At 42.5% G+C, this 22,172-nt stretch overlaps 1 protein-coding gene across 1 annotated transcript; it reads left to right on the forward strand.

The window, feature by feature from the left end:
* The first annotated feature begins 414 nt into the window (after positions 1-414).
* LOC144327000 (syncytin-2-like) lies at positions 415-4,616 on the forward strand. The gene is made up of 2 exons (XM_077924830.1): positions 415-569; positions 2,567-4,616. The coding sequence occupies exon 2, from the start codon at positions 3,015-3,017 to the stop codon at positions 4,446-4,448; it is 1,434 nt and encodes a 477-aa protein (XP_077780956.1). The 5' UTR covers positions 415-569; positions 2,567-3,014; the 3' UTR covers positions 4,449-4,616.
* Positions 4,617-22,172: the final 17,556 nt, after the last annotated feature.

Consider the following 22,172-nt stretch of genomic DNA (forward strand, 5'->3'; position numbering starts at 1 on the left):
ATATTACTACTTATTTGTCATTTATAGATGTAACAATATATAGCTCTTTGTGTTCCATATAAGGACAGGAGGATATGGGTGTATCTTTTAGGATTGGATATAGCAGGCAGCCAATAGGAATTTCAACCAGGCTGATTGGACAGAGGCAGCCAAAGGAGGAGCAAGGGAGCTGGGCTGAGGGAATATAAGTGCTGGCCATAATGGCAGGAGAGCAGGCCAGAGCTTGGTAACCATATACCACTGTGCCTCTCATTTATTTGTCTGACAAATAAATTATTATTTTAATTTCTCTATTGCTGCGTTGAATATTTCATTCCAGCTAAGCGTTAACCACAAGCAGGGTGCTACATTTTATGGTGCTCCTGTGACTCGGATAAGTGGTCTGCTGAAACGCAGCCCCATCGCCTTACTGGACAGGGTACAAGAGAGAAGACCACTGATTGCCTACCCAGCGCGCACTGGAAAATTTTTTTCCAGGGGAACGCAGCAGTTTCGTCTGTCTGATACCCTGCCCACCGACGGCAACGGACCGGGGGGAACCAGAGAAATAAACAGGGAACCAGCTAAGGGTAAGTGCACTAAGGGGTTTTGGCCCTCCAATTAATTGGGAGGAAGAGAAGTCTTGATCAAACTTCTGCGTCTCAGTAAAGGGGAACTGAGTACGCTAGGTGGCTGGGTACATCAGATGGTGATCTGGTGTAGGGAAAAGGGAAGGTTGGGAGGTAGAGTGTGGTTGAAGTATCTAGCGCATTGCATGTGTGAGAAAGTACAATGTGTAGCTGACCTAAGTGTGGAGTGGGTACTACTTCGTTTCCCAGTAAGGCGAGTGTGTGAGTGACTGAGTGGATACTTCACAGGGCCATACAATGGGAGTTGGGGGTTCAAAGGGGGAAAATACACCTCTTGAATGTATGTTAAATAATTTTAAGAAAGCCTTCTCAGGGGCATATGGAGTCAAAATGACGCCAGAGCGCTTGAGAACGTTATGTGAATTAGAGTGGCCGAAACAAAATACTGAATGGCCATCTCAGGGAACCTTTGATATAAATTTAGTAAGCAAACTTTGGTCTAATATCGCCAAAGAAACTGGAGGGTGCCCAGAACAATTTTCATATATAGATTCTTGGCTGAGCACATTAAATAAAAATCCTCCATGGATAAGGGAATGCAAAGTCAAACGATGCAAATTATTGGCTGTAAAAGCCGAAGCTAGGAAAGGAATCTTGCCAAATAAACTCAAACCCATTTTTGAGGGACCAGAGGAAGAGGTGCTTCCACCTCCACCCTATGCTCCACATCGAAGGGAGCCTAATCCAAACACTCCACCAGTTGTAACCCCAAGGCAAGAAAGTGGAACGAATAATGGGGGTGGAGTCACAGAGCTTGATTCCTTGATAGATTATGATAAATATCTTCAGGAGACATTGGAGTCCTATAATGAAGCCCAAGCAGAAGTGGTTATTCCACCTGTGAGTCCCAGTAGAACTCCATCTACAGTCTCCTTTAGTGGAACAACTGATTGCCCACCCCAAACCCCTGTACATCCTAGTCCTAGAGAACTATTACAGAAGTTACAGGGAGACCTTGATCGGTCAGCAAGCAATACAGCCAGGCGTATAAAGCTGCTAAAAGAACGCCTTGGGACAGATACCATCCCCTATGATTTGAGGCCCCTAGAGCAAAGCGAAGAGAAAGGTCACGTAGTAGCCCCTCTCAGAAGAGTATTTGATGCACTTGAGGAGCCTGTGCTGGTTAACGGGCAACCCGGACCAAGGCCACCTCGAACTTCGACCCTCCAGTACATTCCATTCACAACTACGGATCTGATGAATTGGAAAACACACACCCCATCTTTTGCAGAAAAACCTCAGGCTATGATGGACTTGGTGACTTCAATAGTAAATACTCATAGTCCTACTTGGACAGATTGTCGCCAGCTCCTGAATACTCTTTTCACCACTGAGGAAAGGAGAGACATAATTGAAAAGGCACAGATATATTTGCGTGAGCAGGCCAGAGTGGGAAATATTTATAATATTGACCGTCATCTCCAGGACAACTTTCCCTTGGAAGATCCTAATTGGGATCCAAACAATGCAATTCACCTGGCCAGGCTTACCACCTACCGCCAGACGCTTGTGCAAGGTATCTGCAGGGCATGCCAGAAGCCCACTAATATGTCTAAAGTCTCAGGAGGGTAGATGTGTTACCCATAACACTGTTTCGTGTTCGGTGCGCACCCACAAAAAGACTTAAGTTGTCACCTTTTGAGCTCCTGTATGGGAGGCCGCCCTCCTTTGTTCAGGATATTCCAACTGACCTCAAACAAATAGGAGACCATGTGACACAGGGACAAGTGCAATCTCTCTCCCGTGTTTTTGTCTCTCTCCTGTGTTTGTTTGTTTTTTATCTTAACAGGTGGGCCCTCGAGCGCACGCCGTGCAGCATTGCCGTGCCGATTCATCAGCTCCAGGCTGGCATAGCATATGGGTGAAAGAGTGGAAACGTGATCCACTTGCACCTAAGTGGCGTGGACCTTACACCGTCCTGCTCTCTACTCCAACAGCGGTGAAGGTAGCTGAGGTGACCCCCTGGATTCATCACTCCCGTTTGAAGAAGTCCGAAGGCAGTTGGACGTGCAAAGGTGACCCCTCTAATCCTTTAAAACTGACTCTCTCCAAAAACCCCTGTATCTAGCCCTACGGGGAACGGGCTAGGTCACGGGCAACATTAGACGACCGGCCTGCTGCAGCCACAACCTGGAAGCTGGCTGACCTGCGCACGCCTGAAGCTTGAGGAGCGTCTAAACCAGCGATTGTGAACGGGAAGATTCTCTAATACAATTAATTGACTGCCCCCCCCCCCTTGTGGAACAATTATCAGAGATATTACTCATTGGGGATCCTTGGGATATATGTTTTGGTCTTGGTGGTTCCCCATTTCTGTCACTGGGGGAATTATATTGGGGCTAATATTTTTATGCTATCACAATAAGGTAATATTTTGTGGAAGGAATGCATATGCTAGACATCAACATGATTTTATTATTAATCCTGATCCCTTGGGAAGGGGAAGGGTCCTTGAATCTGACCAAATTTGCTAAATATGGATTCCGCCATGACCACAATATGTGGGTAGGTTTAGCTGAAATGGTAGCCAATGTTGCAAATAGGACCAATTGCCTTGTTTGCTCTCTTGGGCCAGATGATTCAGAGGGAGGTATGCCCTTATTACCGATACCATTAAATGCCATTGGTATGGTAAGCGAAATGCCACACCAAACAGAAGTACAGAATTTCCCCGGATGGAACTCAACTAAACCATTACGAGTTATACCTGTACAAGGGGAATTCTGTGTACATAAATCATCAGATGCAGCTGATTCTACCATGATAGGCTCTTCTCATTGCCACTATACTTGGGATTATATTAAGAATAGTCAAACCTGGGCAAACGGTACTACCTATCGAACTCGGAATACCTTGCCCTGTGCACCTCCTTTTATTCATGCATGGAAAGTGGTATGGAACATAACTGTGACAGAAAAAGGCAATCTAACATACTGCACTGTGAACTCTCTACCCCTTTTGATATTTCGCCTTCTGCACTCCACGTACCAAAAACCTCAGACCCGATGGTTGTGGTGGATATGTGGAGAATGGGCATACAAGAAACTCCCTTCCAAATGGAGTGGGACTTGTTTCCTGGGATGGGTATTACCACCAATGTGGATTATGCCCACTAGTTCGGCCAAGCGAACACGAAGAAATGCTGATATTTCTCATATAGCAGGAGGAAGTACCCAAAGTTGGAGCGATACTGATGATTGGCCACCAGAGCGCATTATAGCCTATTATGATCCTGCCTCCTGGAATCCTGGTGAGCTCATACAAGGGGCACGGGATCCTATTTATAATCTAAACAGAATAATTCGATTGCAAGCAGTAGTGGAACTGGTAACCAATGCAACGGCCCAGAGTTTGAGACTTATTGCACAACAGTTGGATGAAAGTAGAGCCGCCATTTTGCAGCTGAAAATGGGAATGGATTATGTACTTGCCAGGCAGGGAGGCCTATGTGGAGTCTTGAACTTGACAGGGAATGCCTGTTGCTTTAACATTTCTGATAATGGTGAGGCAATCCGTGTGTTGGCCACAAAGATGGAGAGTATAGCACATGTCCCAGTACAAACATGGGAAGGATGGGATATGGGATGGCTCACCAATTGGTTACCTAATGTTACGGGACTCAAAGGGATACTATTGTCTTGCTTGTTTTTCTTGACGGTAGTAGTGATGGTTTTATGTATGGTGCCATGTATCATCTCATGTTTTAGAAGTACAATTAGCAAGATGATTTCAAATGAAACTTTACCTCATATCATGGCCCTATACAGAGCTTTACCTCAGGAATATGATGAAGATCAAGCTATCAAGGACACTTGGTAGCAAGGTCCTTGAGCTTGAAAGGGGGGAATGAGGCATCTGAATATAGACTGTATTTTTAATCAAGGCTTATATTGGCTTATATCTTGATCAGGTTCCTAAATTAAATGGGCTTAAATTCACAAATGTTTCATGCCAGGCAGAAGACCAGCTGCCTAAGTACTTTGGCAAGATGTTAATTCTCCTGGACAAGGGGCCCCCCTGATTTATAGCAGAAAACAATTCTCAAAGTCGTAAAAAGGAAATTACAGGCTAAGAGCAAGGTTACAGACCCTACATAATTAAGAGTTGGTAAATAGTAAAATAAAACCATTAAACTTGAGCCATATCTTCCTAAGGTTAAAGGCCAAGAGCAAATGCAAAAGAAAGCAACTGGCTGGAGAAGGGGGGAGTGTAAACAGGGGAAGAGGCTTTTTTCCTATTTTATTTTGAGGCTGTAAACTGTTCCTTCCTTTTACTTTGAGAAGGTTTATCCTTCTAAAAAGCTATCTATGATAATGTATGAAATATGCTGGCTTAAATGTAATTATGCAAAGGATCTAGAAAGAAAGAAATGTTAAATTCTTATTTCATAGAGTCATATTGCTGTGAGACCAGAGGGGCAAAATGAGCCCAGCCCCCTGCTAGACAGGAGACGCCAATCGAGCACTCCTGATATATAGTTGTCAGGCATTTGTTTAGAAACCTTCAAATGAAGGAGATCTTTCAATGTTGATGTGAACTCAAGATCCTTGACATATGTTTAAGATAAAAATTTAAGATTAACCATTTGTTTTAGAAGGCAATAGGGCAAGGAGGGCAAGAGGTGAGCTGGTAATTAAGATTCCTTGTTGAGACACATGTAAGATATATTACTACTTATTTGTCATTTATAGATGTAACAATATATAGCTCTTTGTGTTCCATATAAGGACAGGAGGATATGGGTGTATCTTTTAGGATTGGATATAGCAGGCAGCCAATAGGAATTTCAACCAGGCTGATTGGACAGAGGCAGCCAAAGGAGGAGCAAGGGAGCTGGGCTGAGGGAATATAAGTGCTGGCCATAATGGCAGGAGAGCAGGCCAGAGCTTGGTAACCATATACCACTGTGCCTCTCATTTATTTGTCTGACAAATAAATTATTATTTTAATTTCTCTATTGCTGCGTTGAATATTTCATTCCAGCTAAGCGTTAACCACAAGCAGGGTGCTACAATATCATGGAATTTCGATTACTTGACAGGATGTAGCAATATTTAGCCAACAGATGTGTGCCCGGAATTCTTAAAGACAAAGGGTATTCATATTGTAGCTGTGCAGCTAAAACTGACCACCAGGAGATAATATGAAATTTTGGACTGGACCCAGAATGTTACAAAGAGCTAATGAATGGTGTCATTTGAAACTTCCCATTGCTGTATTAAACCTATGAACCAGAAATTAATTGCAATAGGTTAAATGACAATACATCAAATAGATTGACTCCCATATATTAGTATTACATATTTATTAGACGTTACCTAAGCATATATAGGTCATCAGCTGCCACAGGAATATTGTATACTAGAGGTTACCTAAGAAAATACAAGGTATTAATTGCGTCAGAAATGTGTTTTGGAAAAAGAAATGTATTACCCTTGATACTACATGAGCCTGCTTGTTTTTTGAGATCTTCTGGGTAAGCCTTTCTCTGTGTCTCACAACTTTCACATACATGGTGAGGACAGAAGTGAAGGCCCTCATGGCTGCTGCTCCCAGATTGTGGAACTCTCTTCCACAGAAGGCTAGGTTTCCCCCTCCTCTGTTTTCATTTTACTCACTTTTTTGCTCAAGCAGACTTTTAGCCACTAACTGGCAATTGTGACAGAGACTTCTGAAGGTAGGTGTTGCTCCAACACTTCTTTTTCTAGAAAAATAGCACTGGGTTCAGGAACAGAAAAACTTAGCTCTTTTTAAAGTTTCCTGATGGAGCTGTGCTTCAAAATTTTGTGCAAATAAGGAGCTGGTAACTATTAACCAACTTCAGCATCATCAAACTTAAAATATTCTAGGAAATCAGGTTGTTCCCATGGCTCCCTGGAGACAAGCTGCAATTATGGTGATAGCCAATCTACATACCATCCAACATTCCTCCGATAAAAATAGGGACATCCTATTCTGCATCAGTGCCCCCCCCCCCGTACCCCTTATATATGCATGCTGCCAATGGAATATGAGGAAAGGGCGGGGCTGGCCGAGCTGCCCCAGTAGAACTTACTTTTTTAGCAAATATGCATGATTCAAACTCTGCATGGTTCAAACGGTAAGCTCCAGTGTAAGTTCAAATACAACTGTGCTCAAGACTGAAATCTTATACACTTGTCGTCCCATTCGAGTCAGTGAGAGAACACAAAGGGAACTGGGGCTCTCCTGGGGCTGCCCAGGAGGATTCCCCTGCTGTGAGTGCCTGAGGGCCCCTTTCCTGCCACTCACCACCTGGCCCAGGGCGGGGCCTGACAGGCCTCATAAGGACGGTTGCTGCTGTTGCTGTTGCTGCCCAGGAGAACTCAGAACAGTGCAGGGTTCTTTTTAAAATGTTTTAAAATTTTCTCTTTTACCTTTTTAAATTCTTTTTGGAGTGGGGGGTGGGATGGATGTTTAGTCGGGTTTGGGAGTTTGTTTAATTTTGGTATGTTTGTAATTTTTACTGTTTTGGGTTTTATTGTGTTGTTGTTTTTTTGTTTGTTTTTATATAGGTTTTATTTTGTTTTTAAGGGGAGGGGTCAGGGCTGCATGGGAGTGCATAGAGGAGCACTTAATAGTTTGTATAGGAGAGCAAGGTAGAGATTTTGTATCCAAGATACTCTTAAAGGGGTTGCAAGCTAGTGGTAAATTTGCCTATGGCCCCAGCTTAAACTGAGATCTCCTGTGGCACAGGAACAAAGTGGGATCACTTATTCATTTCCACAGCTAAAAAGGGGCACTTGGAGGCTATGTATCTATCCTCCCATCCACTTCTATATAAGAAGCAGGTATTTACAGTTGAGTTGAGCTGATTTAAAGCAGTTAGCAAGTTACCTTAGAGTTCTGAGTTACTGGCAAGCTTCATTCTTTGCAGTTCCAATTATTAGCTAAAAAAATTACCAAGGCTGGATGATAAGAACAGAGTACATCACTTCCACTTTTTTTTGTATATCAGCAATAAAGGTAGAAAATATATCACTCTCTGGATAATCAAATGTAGTTTGTTCTTCCAAAGGTCAGACATTTGTCAGGAATTTAAATCATCTTCTGGATAACACTGGACAGCATATAATCAAACCAGTGCAATAAGGATGGGGAACTATAGCTCTCCATATGTTGTTGAGTTCCAGTTCCCATCAATCCCCACCAGCATGACCGGTGGGATGGGAGTTGATGATGGGAGTTGGAGTCTGACAACATCAGGAGAGGCCCTGGTTGACCACCCCTGCTCTACAATCTGGGCCTCAGAATAATTTTAACAGAGATGGTGTTCTGTAACAATGGTCCACCAAGTTCAATAAATGCGGGAAGTAGTGGAGGACAGAGGGGCCTGGCGTGCTCTGGTCCATAGGGTCACGAAGAGTCGGACACGACTAAACGACTAAACAACAAAATCTTCAAAAAGCACGAATGTTCTTAAGCACACTAAAAAGCAATGCAATTTAAGAACAGGATTACAGTGTAAACTTGAGCAGGGCCGGCCTATCCATGAGGTGAACTGAGGCAGCCACTTGAGGCATCAGTAACTAAGAATTGCCAATGTGGGCACCACTGGTGGAGAAGTAAGGAAAAGCAGCTGCGACAGCAGCTTCTGGGTTCCTGCAAGATGTTGCGAGAGCCCCATGGAATCTCACAAGATCTTGTGGGGCTCTCATGAGATATCAGCAGAAGCTACAGCCCCATGACCCAATAAATGAGGCTTTGGCAGCAAGTGGGGCAGCCATGCAGTGCAGTACTTTCCTGTTTTGCCTCAGGTGGTGAAACAGGATGGGCCGCCTCTGAATTTGAGTATTATTTTCCTTGTCCTATAAAAGCTGGTACTGTGTCTTTCTAGTTCCTTTCTGATTCAAAGTGTATGAGAAGCATTCTGCCTCTATCAAGTCTGGCTCTCATCTGTATAGAGCTGAGAGAAAATTTATCAGAAGACCTGCTCCAAATATTCTCTGTGATGTTAGGAATGACACTAGACCTGGAGCACTGTGCCGCTTGTAAAATGGTGGTCAGGGTGCTAATATAGTTGCTATTGCTACCCTTGGCAGCAGTAGAAGCATTAGCAGCAGAAAGGGAAATGATTTAAGGGAGGGAAAAGCTATGCTTCTGCTGTCATGGCAAAAAGGAAACTGCTGTTATGTGCTGAGGGCTATGGTTTATTTACTTTCTAAAACACACACAAAAACTATTCTTTCACTCCCACCCCCCATTAAGTTTGTAAGGATTCACACGCACACACCTTAACTCTAGATTCGCATGTGCTAACTTCCCCTGATATTTTTCAAAAGCACTTTGCATCTGTATGTTTATTCAATATCATTTTGTGTGAATTTTACAGACGAAAAGGTAGTTTTTATATACGTACCTACGGGACCGCCTCTCCTGGTATGCCCCACAGAGAAACTTACGGTCTTCAAATAAAAACATCTTGAAGGTCCCAGGCCACAGAGAAGTTAGGCTGGCCTCAACGAGAGCCAGGGCCTTTTCGGCTGTGGCTCCGATCTGGTGGAACACTCTGTCACAAGAGACCAGGGCCCTGCGGGACTTGACATCTTTCCGCAGGGCCTGCAAGACAGAGCTGTTCCACCAGGCCTTTGGCAAGGGCACAGCCTGACTCCCTCCTTCGGCAATCTTTGCGGAGCTCTGGTCCAATGGCTGCCAGTGGCTTGAATTAATTAATTTTAGAATGAATGATTTTAGAGTGTTGTTTATGTTGTACTTTTGTACTGTTTTATTGTTGTTAGCCGCCCTGAGCCCGGCTAAGGCTGGGGAGGGCGGGATATAAATAAAATTTATTATTATTATTATTATTATTAATCTCCATTTAAGTTACTAATATTAATTCCAACTCTCATAGATATCATGTTGTTTTAATTAAGAAAATTCTATAATAGTTAATCTGAAAATAATAATCTAAAACATGCCTTTGGACAGTAAATGAATTTGTGGGCCCACACACAGTGAAGCAGGGATAGTAAATAACAGAGAGGAGCCAGATGTTGAAATAAATAGGGCTACAACTTTATTGGTTACAGAAGGAACAGGTTAGGTGCTGGCATGTGGCATGTGGCATGTATTCAATCGAGAAGCCTATGCACTGTTCAGCCATGTTGGGGTCTACCACAGTATGAACCACTTCCAGTGGGCTCCTGGGGGCAACCTGGTAGGGGGCATTATGTCCCATCAGCCCCTTAGCAGGGCTCCTGGACAGAAAGTGCCAACCCCGAAGATCCCGTGGGAATCACCTCATGGGATGTCCCTCTCCTGTCCATCCCTTCTAATGATCCAGCCCAATGCCTCTCCTGCCATAACAAGATGTGGTGGGGGAAACCGAACAGAAGAAAACCATTGCTATGAGGTAGACAAAAGCCCCCTCTCCCAAACCAAGTCCCGTAGGTAAAGAAAATCCTCCTTGTACCCAAGACCCAATGACAGACTGGTGTCCATAGCAATGAAACAGGTCGAGATCACCTTCAAAACAGAATGCCTCGCCTTTCAAAACCATAGGACAGGTGGGTGGGAAAGCAAGAAGGACTGAGGTGATGAGGGCTGGAGGGATGGCCCCTTTATGCCCTGAGAGCAGACTGGACAGGGTGGAGTCTTCAGTCTGCCCCACTCTCAGGTCCCACAGAGAGGAGCCCAGGCACCACAGTAGATTGGGTGCTCCATATAAGGTCCTGCTCCCACACCAAAGTGCTGCAAATTTGGCTACCTGGTGAGGCAGGGAGCCAGGGACATGTCTTAAGAACATATTATAGACTTGACAACACAAGGGGATTAAAAAAAAATCACATGCCTCACATATCTCTGATAACTAGCAGATCCCTCCTCGTTCTTCTCTTCCATAATTATCAGATACTACCTAGTCATCAGGCCTTTACAACATAAATACAAAATGACAGATATGGGAGAGGAGGAATTCTGCATAATTTAAGATCCAAACTACTAATTAAATAATAGGAGGAGGCTGAGATTACTAATTAAACAAATGTTATTTAAAGTTGAATGTGCTACAGTTGTGAGATGCTTCCATTTAGCTGCAAATGCTTGGATATGTTTCAAGTGTTACAGTCTGAGGGTGTTGACAGGGTGTCTAGACAGATGTGACCAACCACTTGCAGATTTAACCCTTACCCATCCTATCTAATCCTATCAAACTCTGCTTGGAAAGTGACAAATTTCTGATTGCGGAAGTGGTGACTGCCTCTTTAAAACAGACAGCTATGAGACTGTTCTTGAAGAAACCTCCTCTGGACTCAAACAGTTTTCCTATAATTGACAAGTCACTAGCATCTCCTTTTGGTCCAAGGTGCTTGAGCAGGTGGTGGCAGCTCAACTCTAAGCTAGGGGTTCCCAGACTGTGGTCTTGCAAGCTGTATTCAAGTGGTCTGCAGTGTGTCTGTGTACAACAGCAGGAGCAAAAGCTGGCACAGAGCTTTCAATATTCATATTGATTTTTAACTGTGTTTTCACTGCTGTTTTCATTTCTTATATTCTTGGATCAACAATTTTAAAAGAAATATCCTTCATACAGTGATTATTAGCTTTAATTCAAAATAAATAATTCAGCTTAGAGTCCCATAATTATCACGGTTTCCATAACTAATTTTCCTACCTGCTTTTACCCCACCCTTACATTTCATTCTGCCTCACCACTTTCTTCAGCTCCCTGGAGAAAGCTGTCTACACCCTGGAAATCTAAAAGAAAAATACTGGTGGCTAATTGATTTCAGATTTCATCTTAAGTTGTTCTTGTTTGTATCAGGACAAGGTGGTATTTTTAACATGATTGAACTACTGTAGTGAGTCCAGAATGTTTACCTTAGTGTGGCACTGAATTCTTCCCAGAGATTTGATGTTAAACTTTAAGTGACTAACAGCATAAACCTAACCTTGTTGCTGGCATCTATCTGTTTTCATGCCCAAGCCATGTTTTCAAGAGAGCCTTAGTCATCAGTTCTGGATGTCATTGCTCTCATTACCTTTCAAGTGGAGACTTTCATCATGAAAGTAGCTGAAAGCCAGTGTGGTGTAGTGGTTAAGAGCGGTCGACTCGTAATCTGGTGAACCGGGTTCACTTCCCCACTCCTCCACATGCAGCTGCTGGGTGACCTTGGGCTGGTCAAACTTCTTTGAAGTCTCTTAGCCCCACTCACCTCACAGAGTGTTTGTTGTGGGGAAGGAAGGGGAAAAGGAAGGGTTAGCCTCTTTGAGACCCCTTCAGGTAGTGATAAAGCGGGATATCAAAATCCAAACTCTTCTTCAAAGGATGGGTAAGTAACCAGAAAGGCTTGAGTACTGTTTGATCATGTGATCATGTTTTTCCCACAACTGACAATGAGGGGAAGTTTGTGTGTGGAGGGGATGCTGGAGGAAAGGGCAATCAGCACCAGAAGAATTTAGAATTGACAAGGGTGTAGCTAAACTTTTCTTGTTAGCGTTCATGGACTAAAGAGGGGCTGTTGGCTGGGATGGGCCTGGCAAGGCACCATGATAGGGGGCTCCTATGAAAGCAACAGTATTGAAGATTCAAAATGTCAGGCTCGTCCATTTCAGTAAATCACGAACTGAGGCTCTCTTAACAAACAGCCTGTTTACAAAGCACCTTTGCATTCTTAGGACTCAGCTACATTAGTAAAGAAAAAGGATTTTAAATTCACTATAACACTGTGACACAAGATGGCACTGTGGAGTTCTGTCTTTTGCCAACATGATTTCCCATTATGAGGTTTACAACGTGTTTTCTTGAAACGCTTTTTTCATGTGTCTGGATCCAGCCTCAGTCTCTCAAATCTCCACTAGACCCCTTGTATTGATTTATGCTGCTATTTCCTCATGGCGCTCCAAGCTAAAAGGAACATTTACTTTCTGTGAAAAAATGGCTTGTATCCTTTTTCAAAAGCTTTATAGATAGTACTGAAAATAATATCAGGTTGTTCCAGCGAAATGGGTAGGCATAAAGACTTTAAGGACATTAGATTTCTGTTTGACACTATTATGAGCAAGAGTTGAATAATCTCTACCGCTATCTATATCTTTAATAAAAGCTTGAAAAAATACAGAAAATTGTCCATAATTATTTGAAAGCTGGAAAATACATTATGGATTTACAGTGAGGCAATATTAAGTTGTTCCGTATTCATTGCAACAATATTTGGGCCAGCCACTATAATTAATGACCCATCAATGGGCTTTAGCCATAATATCTAAGAATTAAGTTTCCATAGTCAGAGGCAGTTCGCCCAGGAACAAACAATTGTTCTCTCCATTATGCCCTGCTTCTGAGATTCTAATCCTTCACTAATATAACATAAGAAGAGTCTGCTAGATGAGGCCACCGGCCCTTGTAATCCAACATCCTGTTCTCACAGCTGGAAACCAGATGCCTTTGGGTCACCTAAAAGTAGGACTTCAGTGCAACAACAGTCTCCCCGCTTCTGATTCCTGAAAACTGGTATTCAGAAGCACACTGGCTTTGACAGTGAAGGTGGAACCTTATCCATTGATAGGCTTGTCCTCCATGAATTGGGTTAACTCTCTTGAAGCCATCCAAGTTGATGGCCATCATTACGTCCTGTGGGAGTGACCACCATAGTTCAACTGTGTGTTGGCTGGAGTATGTTATTTTGCCTGTCATGAATCTTCCAAAATTCAGCTTCTTTGGATATCCCCGAGTTCCAGTGTTATCAAAGACGGAGTAAAAAAAATAAATCTGTCCATTTTCTCCATACCATGCATAATTTTGTACACCTCTATCATGTCTCCTCTATCTTGACTTTTTTCTAAACTGTTGGAAAAGAGTACTGTACTAGACTAGATGGATCTTTGATCTAGATGGCGCCAGGGGTGCCATCTAGGGGGTGGGATCAGGGAGCCAAGCCCCCCCCCCCCCGACTTCAAGCAGGAGGCTAGTCCCCCTGCGGTGGGCCCCATCAGGCCTACCTGAGATGTTAGAGATGTTGACTAGTTCAAAGCAATTCAGTGAACTTCATGACTGACAAGGGATTTGAACCACTCAGTTTATATCCAGCAATCTGTCAACTACATCACTTCTCTCAGTTTCAGATGTTTGTCGAGGAGATACAGTGGTACCTCAGGTTATATACGCTTCAGGTTACATACACTTCAGGTTACAGACTCCACTAACCCAGAAATATTACCTCTGGTTAAGAACTTTGCTTCAGGATGAGAACAGAAATCGTGCAGCAGCAGCACAGCAGCAGCAGCAGGAGGCCCCATTAGCTAAAGTGGTGCTTCAGGTTAAGAACAGTTTCAGGTTAAGAACAGACCTCCAGAACGAATTAAGTACGTAACCAGAGGTACCACTGTATACCATAAGGACAAGTTGTTACATTTCTGGTAATAATATTGGGACTATACGACAAGATACACATTAAAAAATAATAATAAATCTGTAGCCAGAGATTTTAAAAAGTAAATTTAGAGTCTGTGAGCTGTAATCACCACTTGAGATCTACAGCTAATCTAGAGGAAAGGGGGAAATATAATTCAGCAGTGGGAATTGCAGAATATTATATCATATATGTGCTATATTTCCTTGGCAAGTAAATTAAGCATTAAAACTCTCCTCTATGAAGTTACACAGTGTCCTACACCACCCTTTTGTCTAAGGGCTTTTTTGCACAAGGCTTAAAGTGGCTGCTGCCTCAGTTGTGCTTGCAGTGTGATTGAAACATCTACATTGGCTAGAATACCAATTTCCATTAGAAATGCTTCACCTCACCTTCCTCTTTGGCATTAATGGCAATCTGAGTAGCCAGTGCAAAACACAGTAGGAAGGCGCCAAGATAATTAATGCTTACAACAGCCCAGTGCTTTCCTGGCATTGCACTTGCACTAGCACAGAACACAGGGCTGGCCCACCCATGAGGCAAGGTGAGATGACCGCCTCAGGTGAGGTGACCGCAGGATCCACAGGGGCAGTATATCCCAATGTATAGTTTTATCCCCTACTTGTTCCTATTGTTCTTCACTTTAAAGCACATAAAAAAGCTAGCCTTGCTCTTAAAACCCCAAACTTCCCTCTTTAGCATTGGATCAATGTCCCCCATTGTTGCTACAACCCTTCGTTTACAAAGAGACAATTTAACTCCAATATAATATGATGTGATATAATATAATATAATTTTTGCTGATTCTTCCTCTACCTTGAACCAGTACTTAGTTCTGATCGACATTTTTACCTCTGTAAATTTGAGTCAGTCAACACTGAAGCTGAGGAAGTAATACTAACAGAGCAGCAGAGTTACTTGATTAAAAAAAAATATGTGCCAGATGGAGCTAGGATGTCACACCTGAACAGATGTGTTGAGGATGCTGACACAGCTTGCTAAACTGCTTGAAAAACATTGGTCACTTAGAACTGTAAAAAGCAAATATATTTAGGATACAATCACAGGCTGCGAAAACAAAGCCCTTAGTCAAGGATTAAAAACAACCTAGGCTCTCCCCAAAAGCAAAACCAACAACAATGTTTTTACAGATGCAGTTGGCATCTGTATCTTGTACACATACCTCTCCCTATTGTGGTACGTGCATATGAAATGCAAATTGTGGCTTCAGTGGGACAATTCAGATCAGAAAAGTGTCAGGCGCTCCAGACTTTGCTTCCATCAGTGGAAAAATCAAAAGCAGACTTCTGCCCAGGAGAGACTCTTCCAGGCAGATGGAGGGGATACAGCTTTTGCTGGGACAGCCCACCCCTCACTGCAGTCCCCCAAATCCAACTCCCAGATTGTTCCAATGGAAGGGGGATTAGCGGAGTCCGCTTTCCAGAATCCTTCCACTGGATCCCTCCATTTTGATCCTGATCAGAACCTTTCCATGGAAAGAAGGAACCTTTTCACCTGTGGAAGGTGAAATCTTGATCAACTTCTGAGGAATAAAAAATATAAGACACAACAATTGTAGTAATACCAAACAATTTATTTTGAAGAAAAAACAATTTATTCCTGATGTATCACATACTTGGTGCTTTCAAATGTAGATTTGGCATTATGCAGACCATTGCATAATAGATGGTGAACATTTATTTTTGCACGCTCAAAATATAAGCCTCTTAGCAATTAAAAGCATTTGTAAAATCCATTATTGTGCACCCAGAAATTCTACTAAATTTATCAATTAATCTGATTAATTTCAATAGGAATGTTTTAGGACTACTAGAAAACATCAGCAAATCATCTGCATACAAAGCCAATTTAAATTCCAGTTGCTCATGCAGTGGCGTAGCGTGGGTTGTCAGCACCCGGGGCAAGGCAAGTAATTTGCGCACCCTAACCCTAACCCCCAGATGTTGCGCCCGGTGTGGCCGGCCCCCCCTGCACCCCCACGCTACGCCACTGTGCTCATGCACAAAACCATAAATCTTCCTATTCTGTTCCAAGCATAGATCAAATATCAATGGAGAAAGAGGGCAGCCCTGTCTTTCTAAATCAAACAAATATGAAAGGATTCTAATCTAAGATGCAATTCAGGGGTGAGGTACAAAATTCTAATCCACTTCATAAAATCCTGAGGAAATCAAAAAAAAAATCCCAAAGTAGCAATAATAAATTGCAAAGAAATATCATCAAATGCTTTTTCGACAGCAAGAGATATGATTGCAGCTGCATCCATTCTTTTACTATGTAAAGCAGCCAATTTAGTTACTGGTCTTAAATGAGCAGTGAGGTAACAGAAGAAAAAGAAGTTCTCCCGCATTTCACTCTATTGCCACCTCAGCCAGTGCTTGCTTCGTGCTATGAAGAATTCTCTGCCTCAGCTGGATTTTGGAATGAACAGAATTGTTCTTCATGTTGAATACAGAATATAGCTGGGAATTTCACACACAAAAAATATGATCATATTCTCCCTCGCCAAATGGCAAAGGCTTGTCTCTGCTCAGAAATCTCTCATGAAGAATCTGGAGACATCAACACATGATGCTGTCCTACACCCCACTGAGGCTTCCAACTTTCTCTGGCATGCTGTAGCAGGAATTCATTAACTGTAAATCACAAAAATCTCATAATGTAAACAGGAGGTCTGCCAGCAGTATACGTAGGAGCTGCAACATGGTGAGCTTGCTCTATATCTAGTTGATAATCTTCCAACAGCCCCAATATTTCATGTAATATGCCATCTATAAATTTAAAAGTTTGTTTTCCTTCAGATCCTTCCAGGGAAACCAGTAATACATAAGTAATTTCTATGACTGGTTTTCATATTGATATATTCTGGCCACTGACACTGCTGTTAACATTTCTTGTAGTGCCGCCACTGCGTCATAAACTGCAGACTTCTTTTCCAACTTAGAAATTCTAGATTCTGCCTTTGTGCCAGGAGAAGCAATCATCTCCAAGAGCGCTGAAGTTGAATGACAGAAAATTTAATCAGCTTTAGCAGCTTTAATTACCTGCCCACCTCTGTAACGATCAACAGAGCATTAGGCTCTTCAGAAACCCTCAATGTATTAGCAGCTGAGGGAAAGGACTGGCTCAGTGACCTATTGGCAGAAGCACTACGAGTTATCAGAAAGACATTCTAGGATGCTGTTAAAACTGAAAAAATATAGCCTTCATAATTAATGGGAAGGGGAGGAGATAATCACCTGTTTATCTGGTTTGGTTTGAACAGTTATTAAGAGACAAAATAGGTGAGCAGTTGAGACTGAAAGAGCATCCTACTAAGCCACCATATAGAACCAAAAATCCAGCATAGATTTCTTAAGGAGTGGCCTTACCACCACCTGTCTTAGGTGGCCTATCATGTAAAGTGGTACTGATCATCTCCCTGGGTGAAATATACTCAGAGTCGAGAGTAGATTTCATGCTCTTTATTCAGCTCATAGTGGTGAGGAGGGAAAGAATGTCCCCTCAAAGTATCTGCTTTATATACATTATTTACACAATGGGCTGCACGTGATTGGCTAATTCCGGAATTCTCCTGTAGGCCAATCAGGTTGTGGATTCACTTCTATCTGGAGCTGGATTGGGTGGCTCCTGAAGACCAATCATACTGCTGCATTGTTCTAGGACCAATCAGACTGCTGCATTCTGAATCCTATTGTTCTAGGACCAATCAGACTGCTGCAGTTTGGATCCTATTCAACTCAGTACATAACACTGGGCCAACTGGCTGCCTCCTCTGCTCCCGTTTTTAGAAGCCAAGAGGAACAAGGATCTGGAGTTCTGAGCTGCACCAGACAAGGCAGCCTCAGCATGAATGCTGACATCTCCCCGAAACATTTCTTTCTTTTTCTTTCTTTCTTTCTTTTTATATGCTGCCCATCTGCCTGGGTTGCCCCAGCCATTCTGGGCAGCTTCCAACAAAATGACAGCAAAACATCAAATAAAAACTTCCCTCTACAGGGCTGCCTTCAGATGTCTTCTAGAAGTCAGATAGTTGTTTATTTAATGTTGCTGGGTTAAGTACCAGTGTTGTAACCCTTCATAATTATTTCCATTAACAGTATAACAGAAAGACAAAGCTGCTCCTTTTAAAAGTATATTGGTTCAGCAATCAAAATTCTGATTTTTTTCTGAATTTATCTTTCATCATTCCATCAATATTCAAAGCAATATTGTAAATTTTAATTCATAATCCTTTCCTTTCTTCATGTTCTTGTGTTAATTTTTCAAATTATGTTAAGTTCTATGTCATATTTCTTCCTCATTTGGAGTGATATAACTATGAAACTGCAGCTATTGAAACCCTTGCGGTGTGTTATTTCCCACCCTGTAGCTGTCCTGAGGGAGCTTTCCTTGGTATTGCAACAAAGGTTGTGTTCCACCCCCATTCGCCGCCAAGTGGTGGCAAAATTCCAGGAGGTTCCAGGCACTCACCCAGGGTTGTGTTTTTGTTGGGAAACAGAGGCATAGCATAGACTAGTGTATTTAAGAAGGATGTTTATTTTACACGTATTTACACCTAAAGCCTTCAGTGGAGGGGGCACAGAACATTATGCCCCAAAAGTGTCTCTCATTGCTCCCCTCATAGCCTCAGTGACCTTGAGTCCAAAGCAGATGCCAGTCACAGCCCCAAGAGTCTTGGTACAGCCTCCTACAGCCAGTCCCACATGGAGTTCCCCCTACTTCCTCCTTGTTGACTTCCAGCACACCTTGCAAATCACAACACCTCCTCGTGTGTCTGCTCACACACACACACCCTTCTCCAGACCTATGTTTTTTAAAAGAACGTTTTTTCCTGTGTGACATCGTGTCCGCATTACCATGGCAACATGTGTTTCACAGACCCAATAATCTTCCTTTGATGGGCCACCAGAACCTTTGTCTTGCTTAATGACTCCACCCCCAACGCAGGACATGTATTTTTTACACTGAAAAGCTATCTCTCACCCAGGTGAAGTCTCCAAGCATCTAGTAATTCCTCTTCTTCTTCTTTTTTTGAGATTTATTTATTTATTAACGTTCTTATGTTACATTGGTAAACATCACAAGGCTTATTATAATATAATTTTCAGCATGTATACAAAGTTTATATACAAAGTTTATATACCTAAAGGGGGGAAAAAGACAAAAAACTATTCCTAATATTTACTAACCCTAATGATGAGTGCCTTTACACCCATAAACTCTGGTACCCGAAATCTGTAACAGTATGTTTGGTTGAATGTCTTTTTGCTATATACAAGGCCTGAACTGAGATAAACATTCTCAAATTATACTCTGATTTTGTTCAGTTTCCTCACTAAACTCTTATCAGGACTTTTCTGTCTGAACTTTGCACTATCTAAGTAACTTTGCAAACATCCCCCCCCCCACAACAGTTTCCCCCTTCAACAATAGGGTTTTGACACATCAGGAAATATAACCTATTAAGCCGCTTCTTTCTGAAACACAGACTGGAGATTCATGCCAAGCAAGCCAACACTGATTATGAATCATCATTTCATATGAAAAGCAACAGAACATTTAACAGCATCCAAACGAAGCAGAAGGGAAGACACATGTCTTTGTGTTGCCAGTAAAAGAAATAAAATACAGCCAAGCTATCAGGCAAAGACAATCCAGATCCCAGTTGGGTAGCATGATGGTGTGCAGCTGGGACATAAGGTGGGGAACAGGCAAATTGTGGTGCCAGTGATGCCATCAAGTGACAGCCGTGGCTTCAGGATCCATATACTTACATGAGGCAACACTCTATGTTCCTGCAGCCCTACAAACCTCAGTCTAACAAGTGCAGATGATTTATTTTGATAAAGTGTTTATTTATAAAATTACAGAGAAGAATTTCACTTATCAGTTGTTTAGCAACCTATTTTGTTTTCGTATCCAACAGTGAAGGTCCCCTATTGGTTCTGCTGCCAAGTGTTCCAGTGATTCAGAAATTAAGTCTTCAGACAATGGTTGTGCTCACATATAATAGATTGGTCATTGGCTTTCCCGTATCTCGGGTGGGCCATTCTGGGCATCTCTGATTTAATGTGTTGCTGTGCACGTACCTCTTCTATCCTCTTGATATTTGTTCTACATGCCCGCTGGCTTCAGAAATAGTTTCAAGGCTGCAAAAGGCATGGAGGCTGCTCATGGTAAAAACAGTTTCGTGAGGAAACATATTTTCTATTTTCTCAGTTCAGACAAATCCTCTGAGAGATATCTGTCCATACTGGGCTTTCCGCAGCTGAATTATTTTGAGGTACAAGAGATTAAATGAACCTTTAATTTTATTGGTTTGGGGGGAAATATTTATATGTAATAAAAGCCCTTGACATTTTAATTCTTTAGCCAACTGTAGAACCAGGAAAGGTACGATCACTATAGTGATGAACTAGCACATTGAATGAGAAGCAATAGATTTTGGTTCATCTTATACTTTTTAAATGCCACAAGGTTCAGGACCAGGAGGCCTCCTTTTATAATGTATTGAGGGGGAAATAGCTGTGTTTGGAGTTGTTGGGAAATTTAAGTAAACATTGTCTGCTAAACAAGAGGTAGACGAGGCCTGTTCTTGTCCCAACCTGGCAGATCTCTGGCCTGCGACCATGGAGACAAGGCAAAGGGCTCTCCACTGCTTCAGAATGAGTGATAGCAAATTGGAACAAGCATCAAAGCTCTCAGAGAATCTCAGCCTGTACCTGTAGTTTAAATTAGAGTTATATTTGCTGCCAGCAGAACCATCCATTTGGATATCTAGTTTATGTATGATGGTTCTCTATCCTCCTGCAGGTCAAAGGATGCTCAATTATTCAAGACATGCCTTTCAGCCATTGGTTGATTGGTAATATTTCTGTAACTCCTATCATACATAACAAGATGGCATAAGAAACAACAACAATAAAATGACATTCAGAATAAACCCGCTGTTATTTTAAAAGAAAAGTTTTATAGAGTAGCTAGTCAGGATGACATGCCTTGCATCTTGCATCAGAGTGCCTATCTATCAGGGCAGTAATGTGGGGGGGGGGGGGAATATACATATGCTAGTGTAAAGAGTACATAAAAATGCATAAATTAGAGAAAATAATTTTCCCCCCCCAAACGTGTTTATTAGACAAAACTGTGTATATTAGAATAAATTTGCTGATGAAAATTCATGTGGACTTTTTTTTTGGAAGAAATGCAAACAGATGTGGAAATGTGGGGAACTGAACATAAGACTGGGAAAAGAAGAAACGGAGAAACTGAAATTGACAGATTTGTCCATCCCTAGTTCATATGAGCATCTGTGAATTGGCTCCACTAGAGCAATTGCACCACAGTGACCTCCTCATCACCTCGTCCCGCCCCTTTCCAGTAAGTAGAAGTGGCTCATCTGTGAACAGGTCAGATGGACTAAACTCACACTGAATATTGGCCATGTTGGGTAGCGCTATTGGGAGTTGGAATTCAGCAACATTTAAAAGATGTTCCCCACCCATGTGTTAGATGTTACCCAATATGGCAAGGAAAGAGAGTGCAGATGACTAATGATTCCTACTCTTGTCGCGTCTTACTAGAATTTCAGCCAGATCTGCAAGTTTTTAGAACAGAGAAGATGGGGGGAAATGCCAAATAAGAGAATGCATGAACATCAGGGCCTTCTTCTTTCCTAAAACCATTCAGACAATCAAGTTCCCAAACAACACTGTTATAAGGTCACAGAACAGAATTAGCCCTCATCAAGCCCACAATTGCATCCATCCAACAGTCTAGGGCCTTCTCAGCCATTCCCAGTTCAGATATTACAGAGAAATAGAGTTGGGTATTGTCAGAGCTGCCCTAGGTCCCAGCTCACAAAGGACCAACGCCAGTTCGTGGTTATATAAAACAGTCTTTATTGAAGCTCAGTTTCGCTTTCACAGCCGCGGCGTGCAGCTCTACGTCTCAAACTCTAGACCGCCGAAGCTCCGTCTGAGTCTCCTCCCCCCAGACACCAGTTTAAGACTCTAGCCTTGCTCCACCTCTTCCTCTGCTCTTTCCTCCTCTGGGTCCGCCTGTCCGCTGGGGTCTTCCCCTTCCTAGACTCTTCTGACGCTGAGTCCCCTGAGTCTTCCCCCTGCCTCCGGCGGGCTTTAGGACCTGGTTCCCA

Source organism: Podarcis muralis, chromosome 2 (assembly GCF_964188315.1).
Source record: "Podarcis muralis chromosome 2, rPodMur119.hap1.1, whole genome shotgun sequence".
Classification (NCBI taxonomy): domain Eukaryota; kingdom Metazoa; phylum Chordata; class Lepidosauria; order Squamata; family Lacertidae; genus Podarcis; species Podarcis muralis.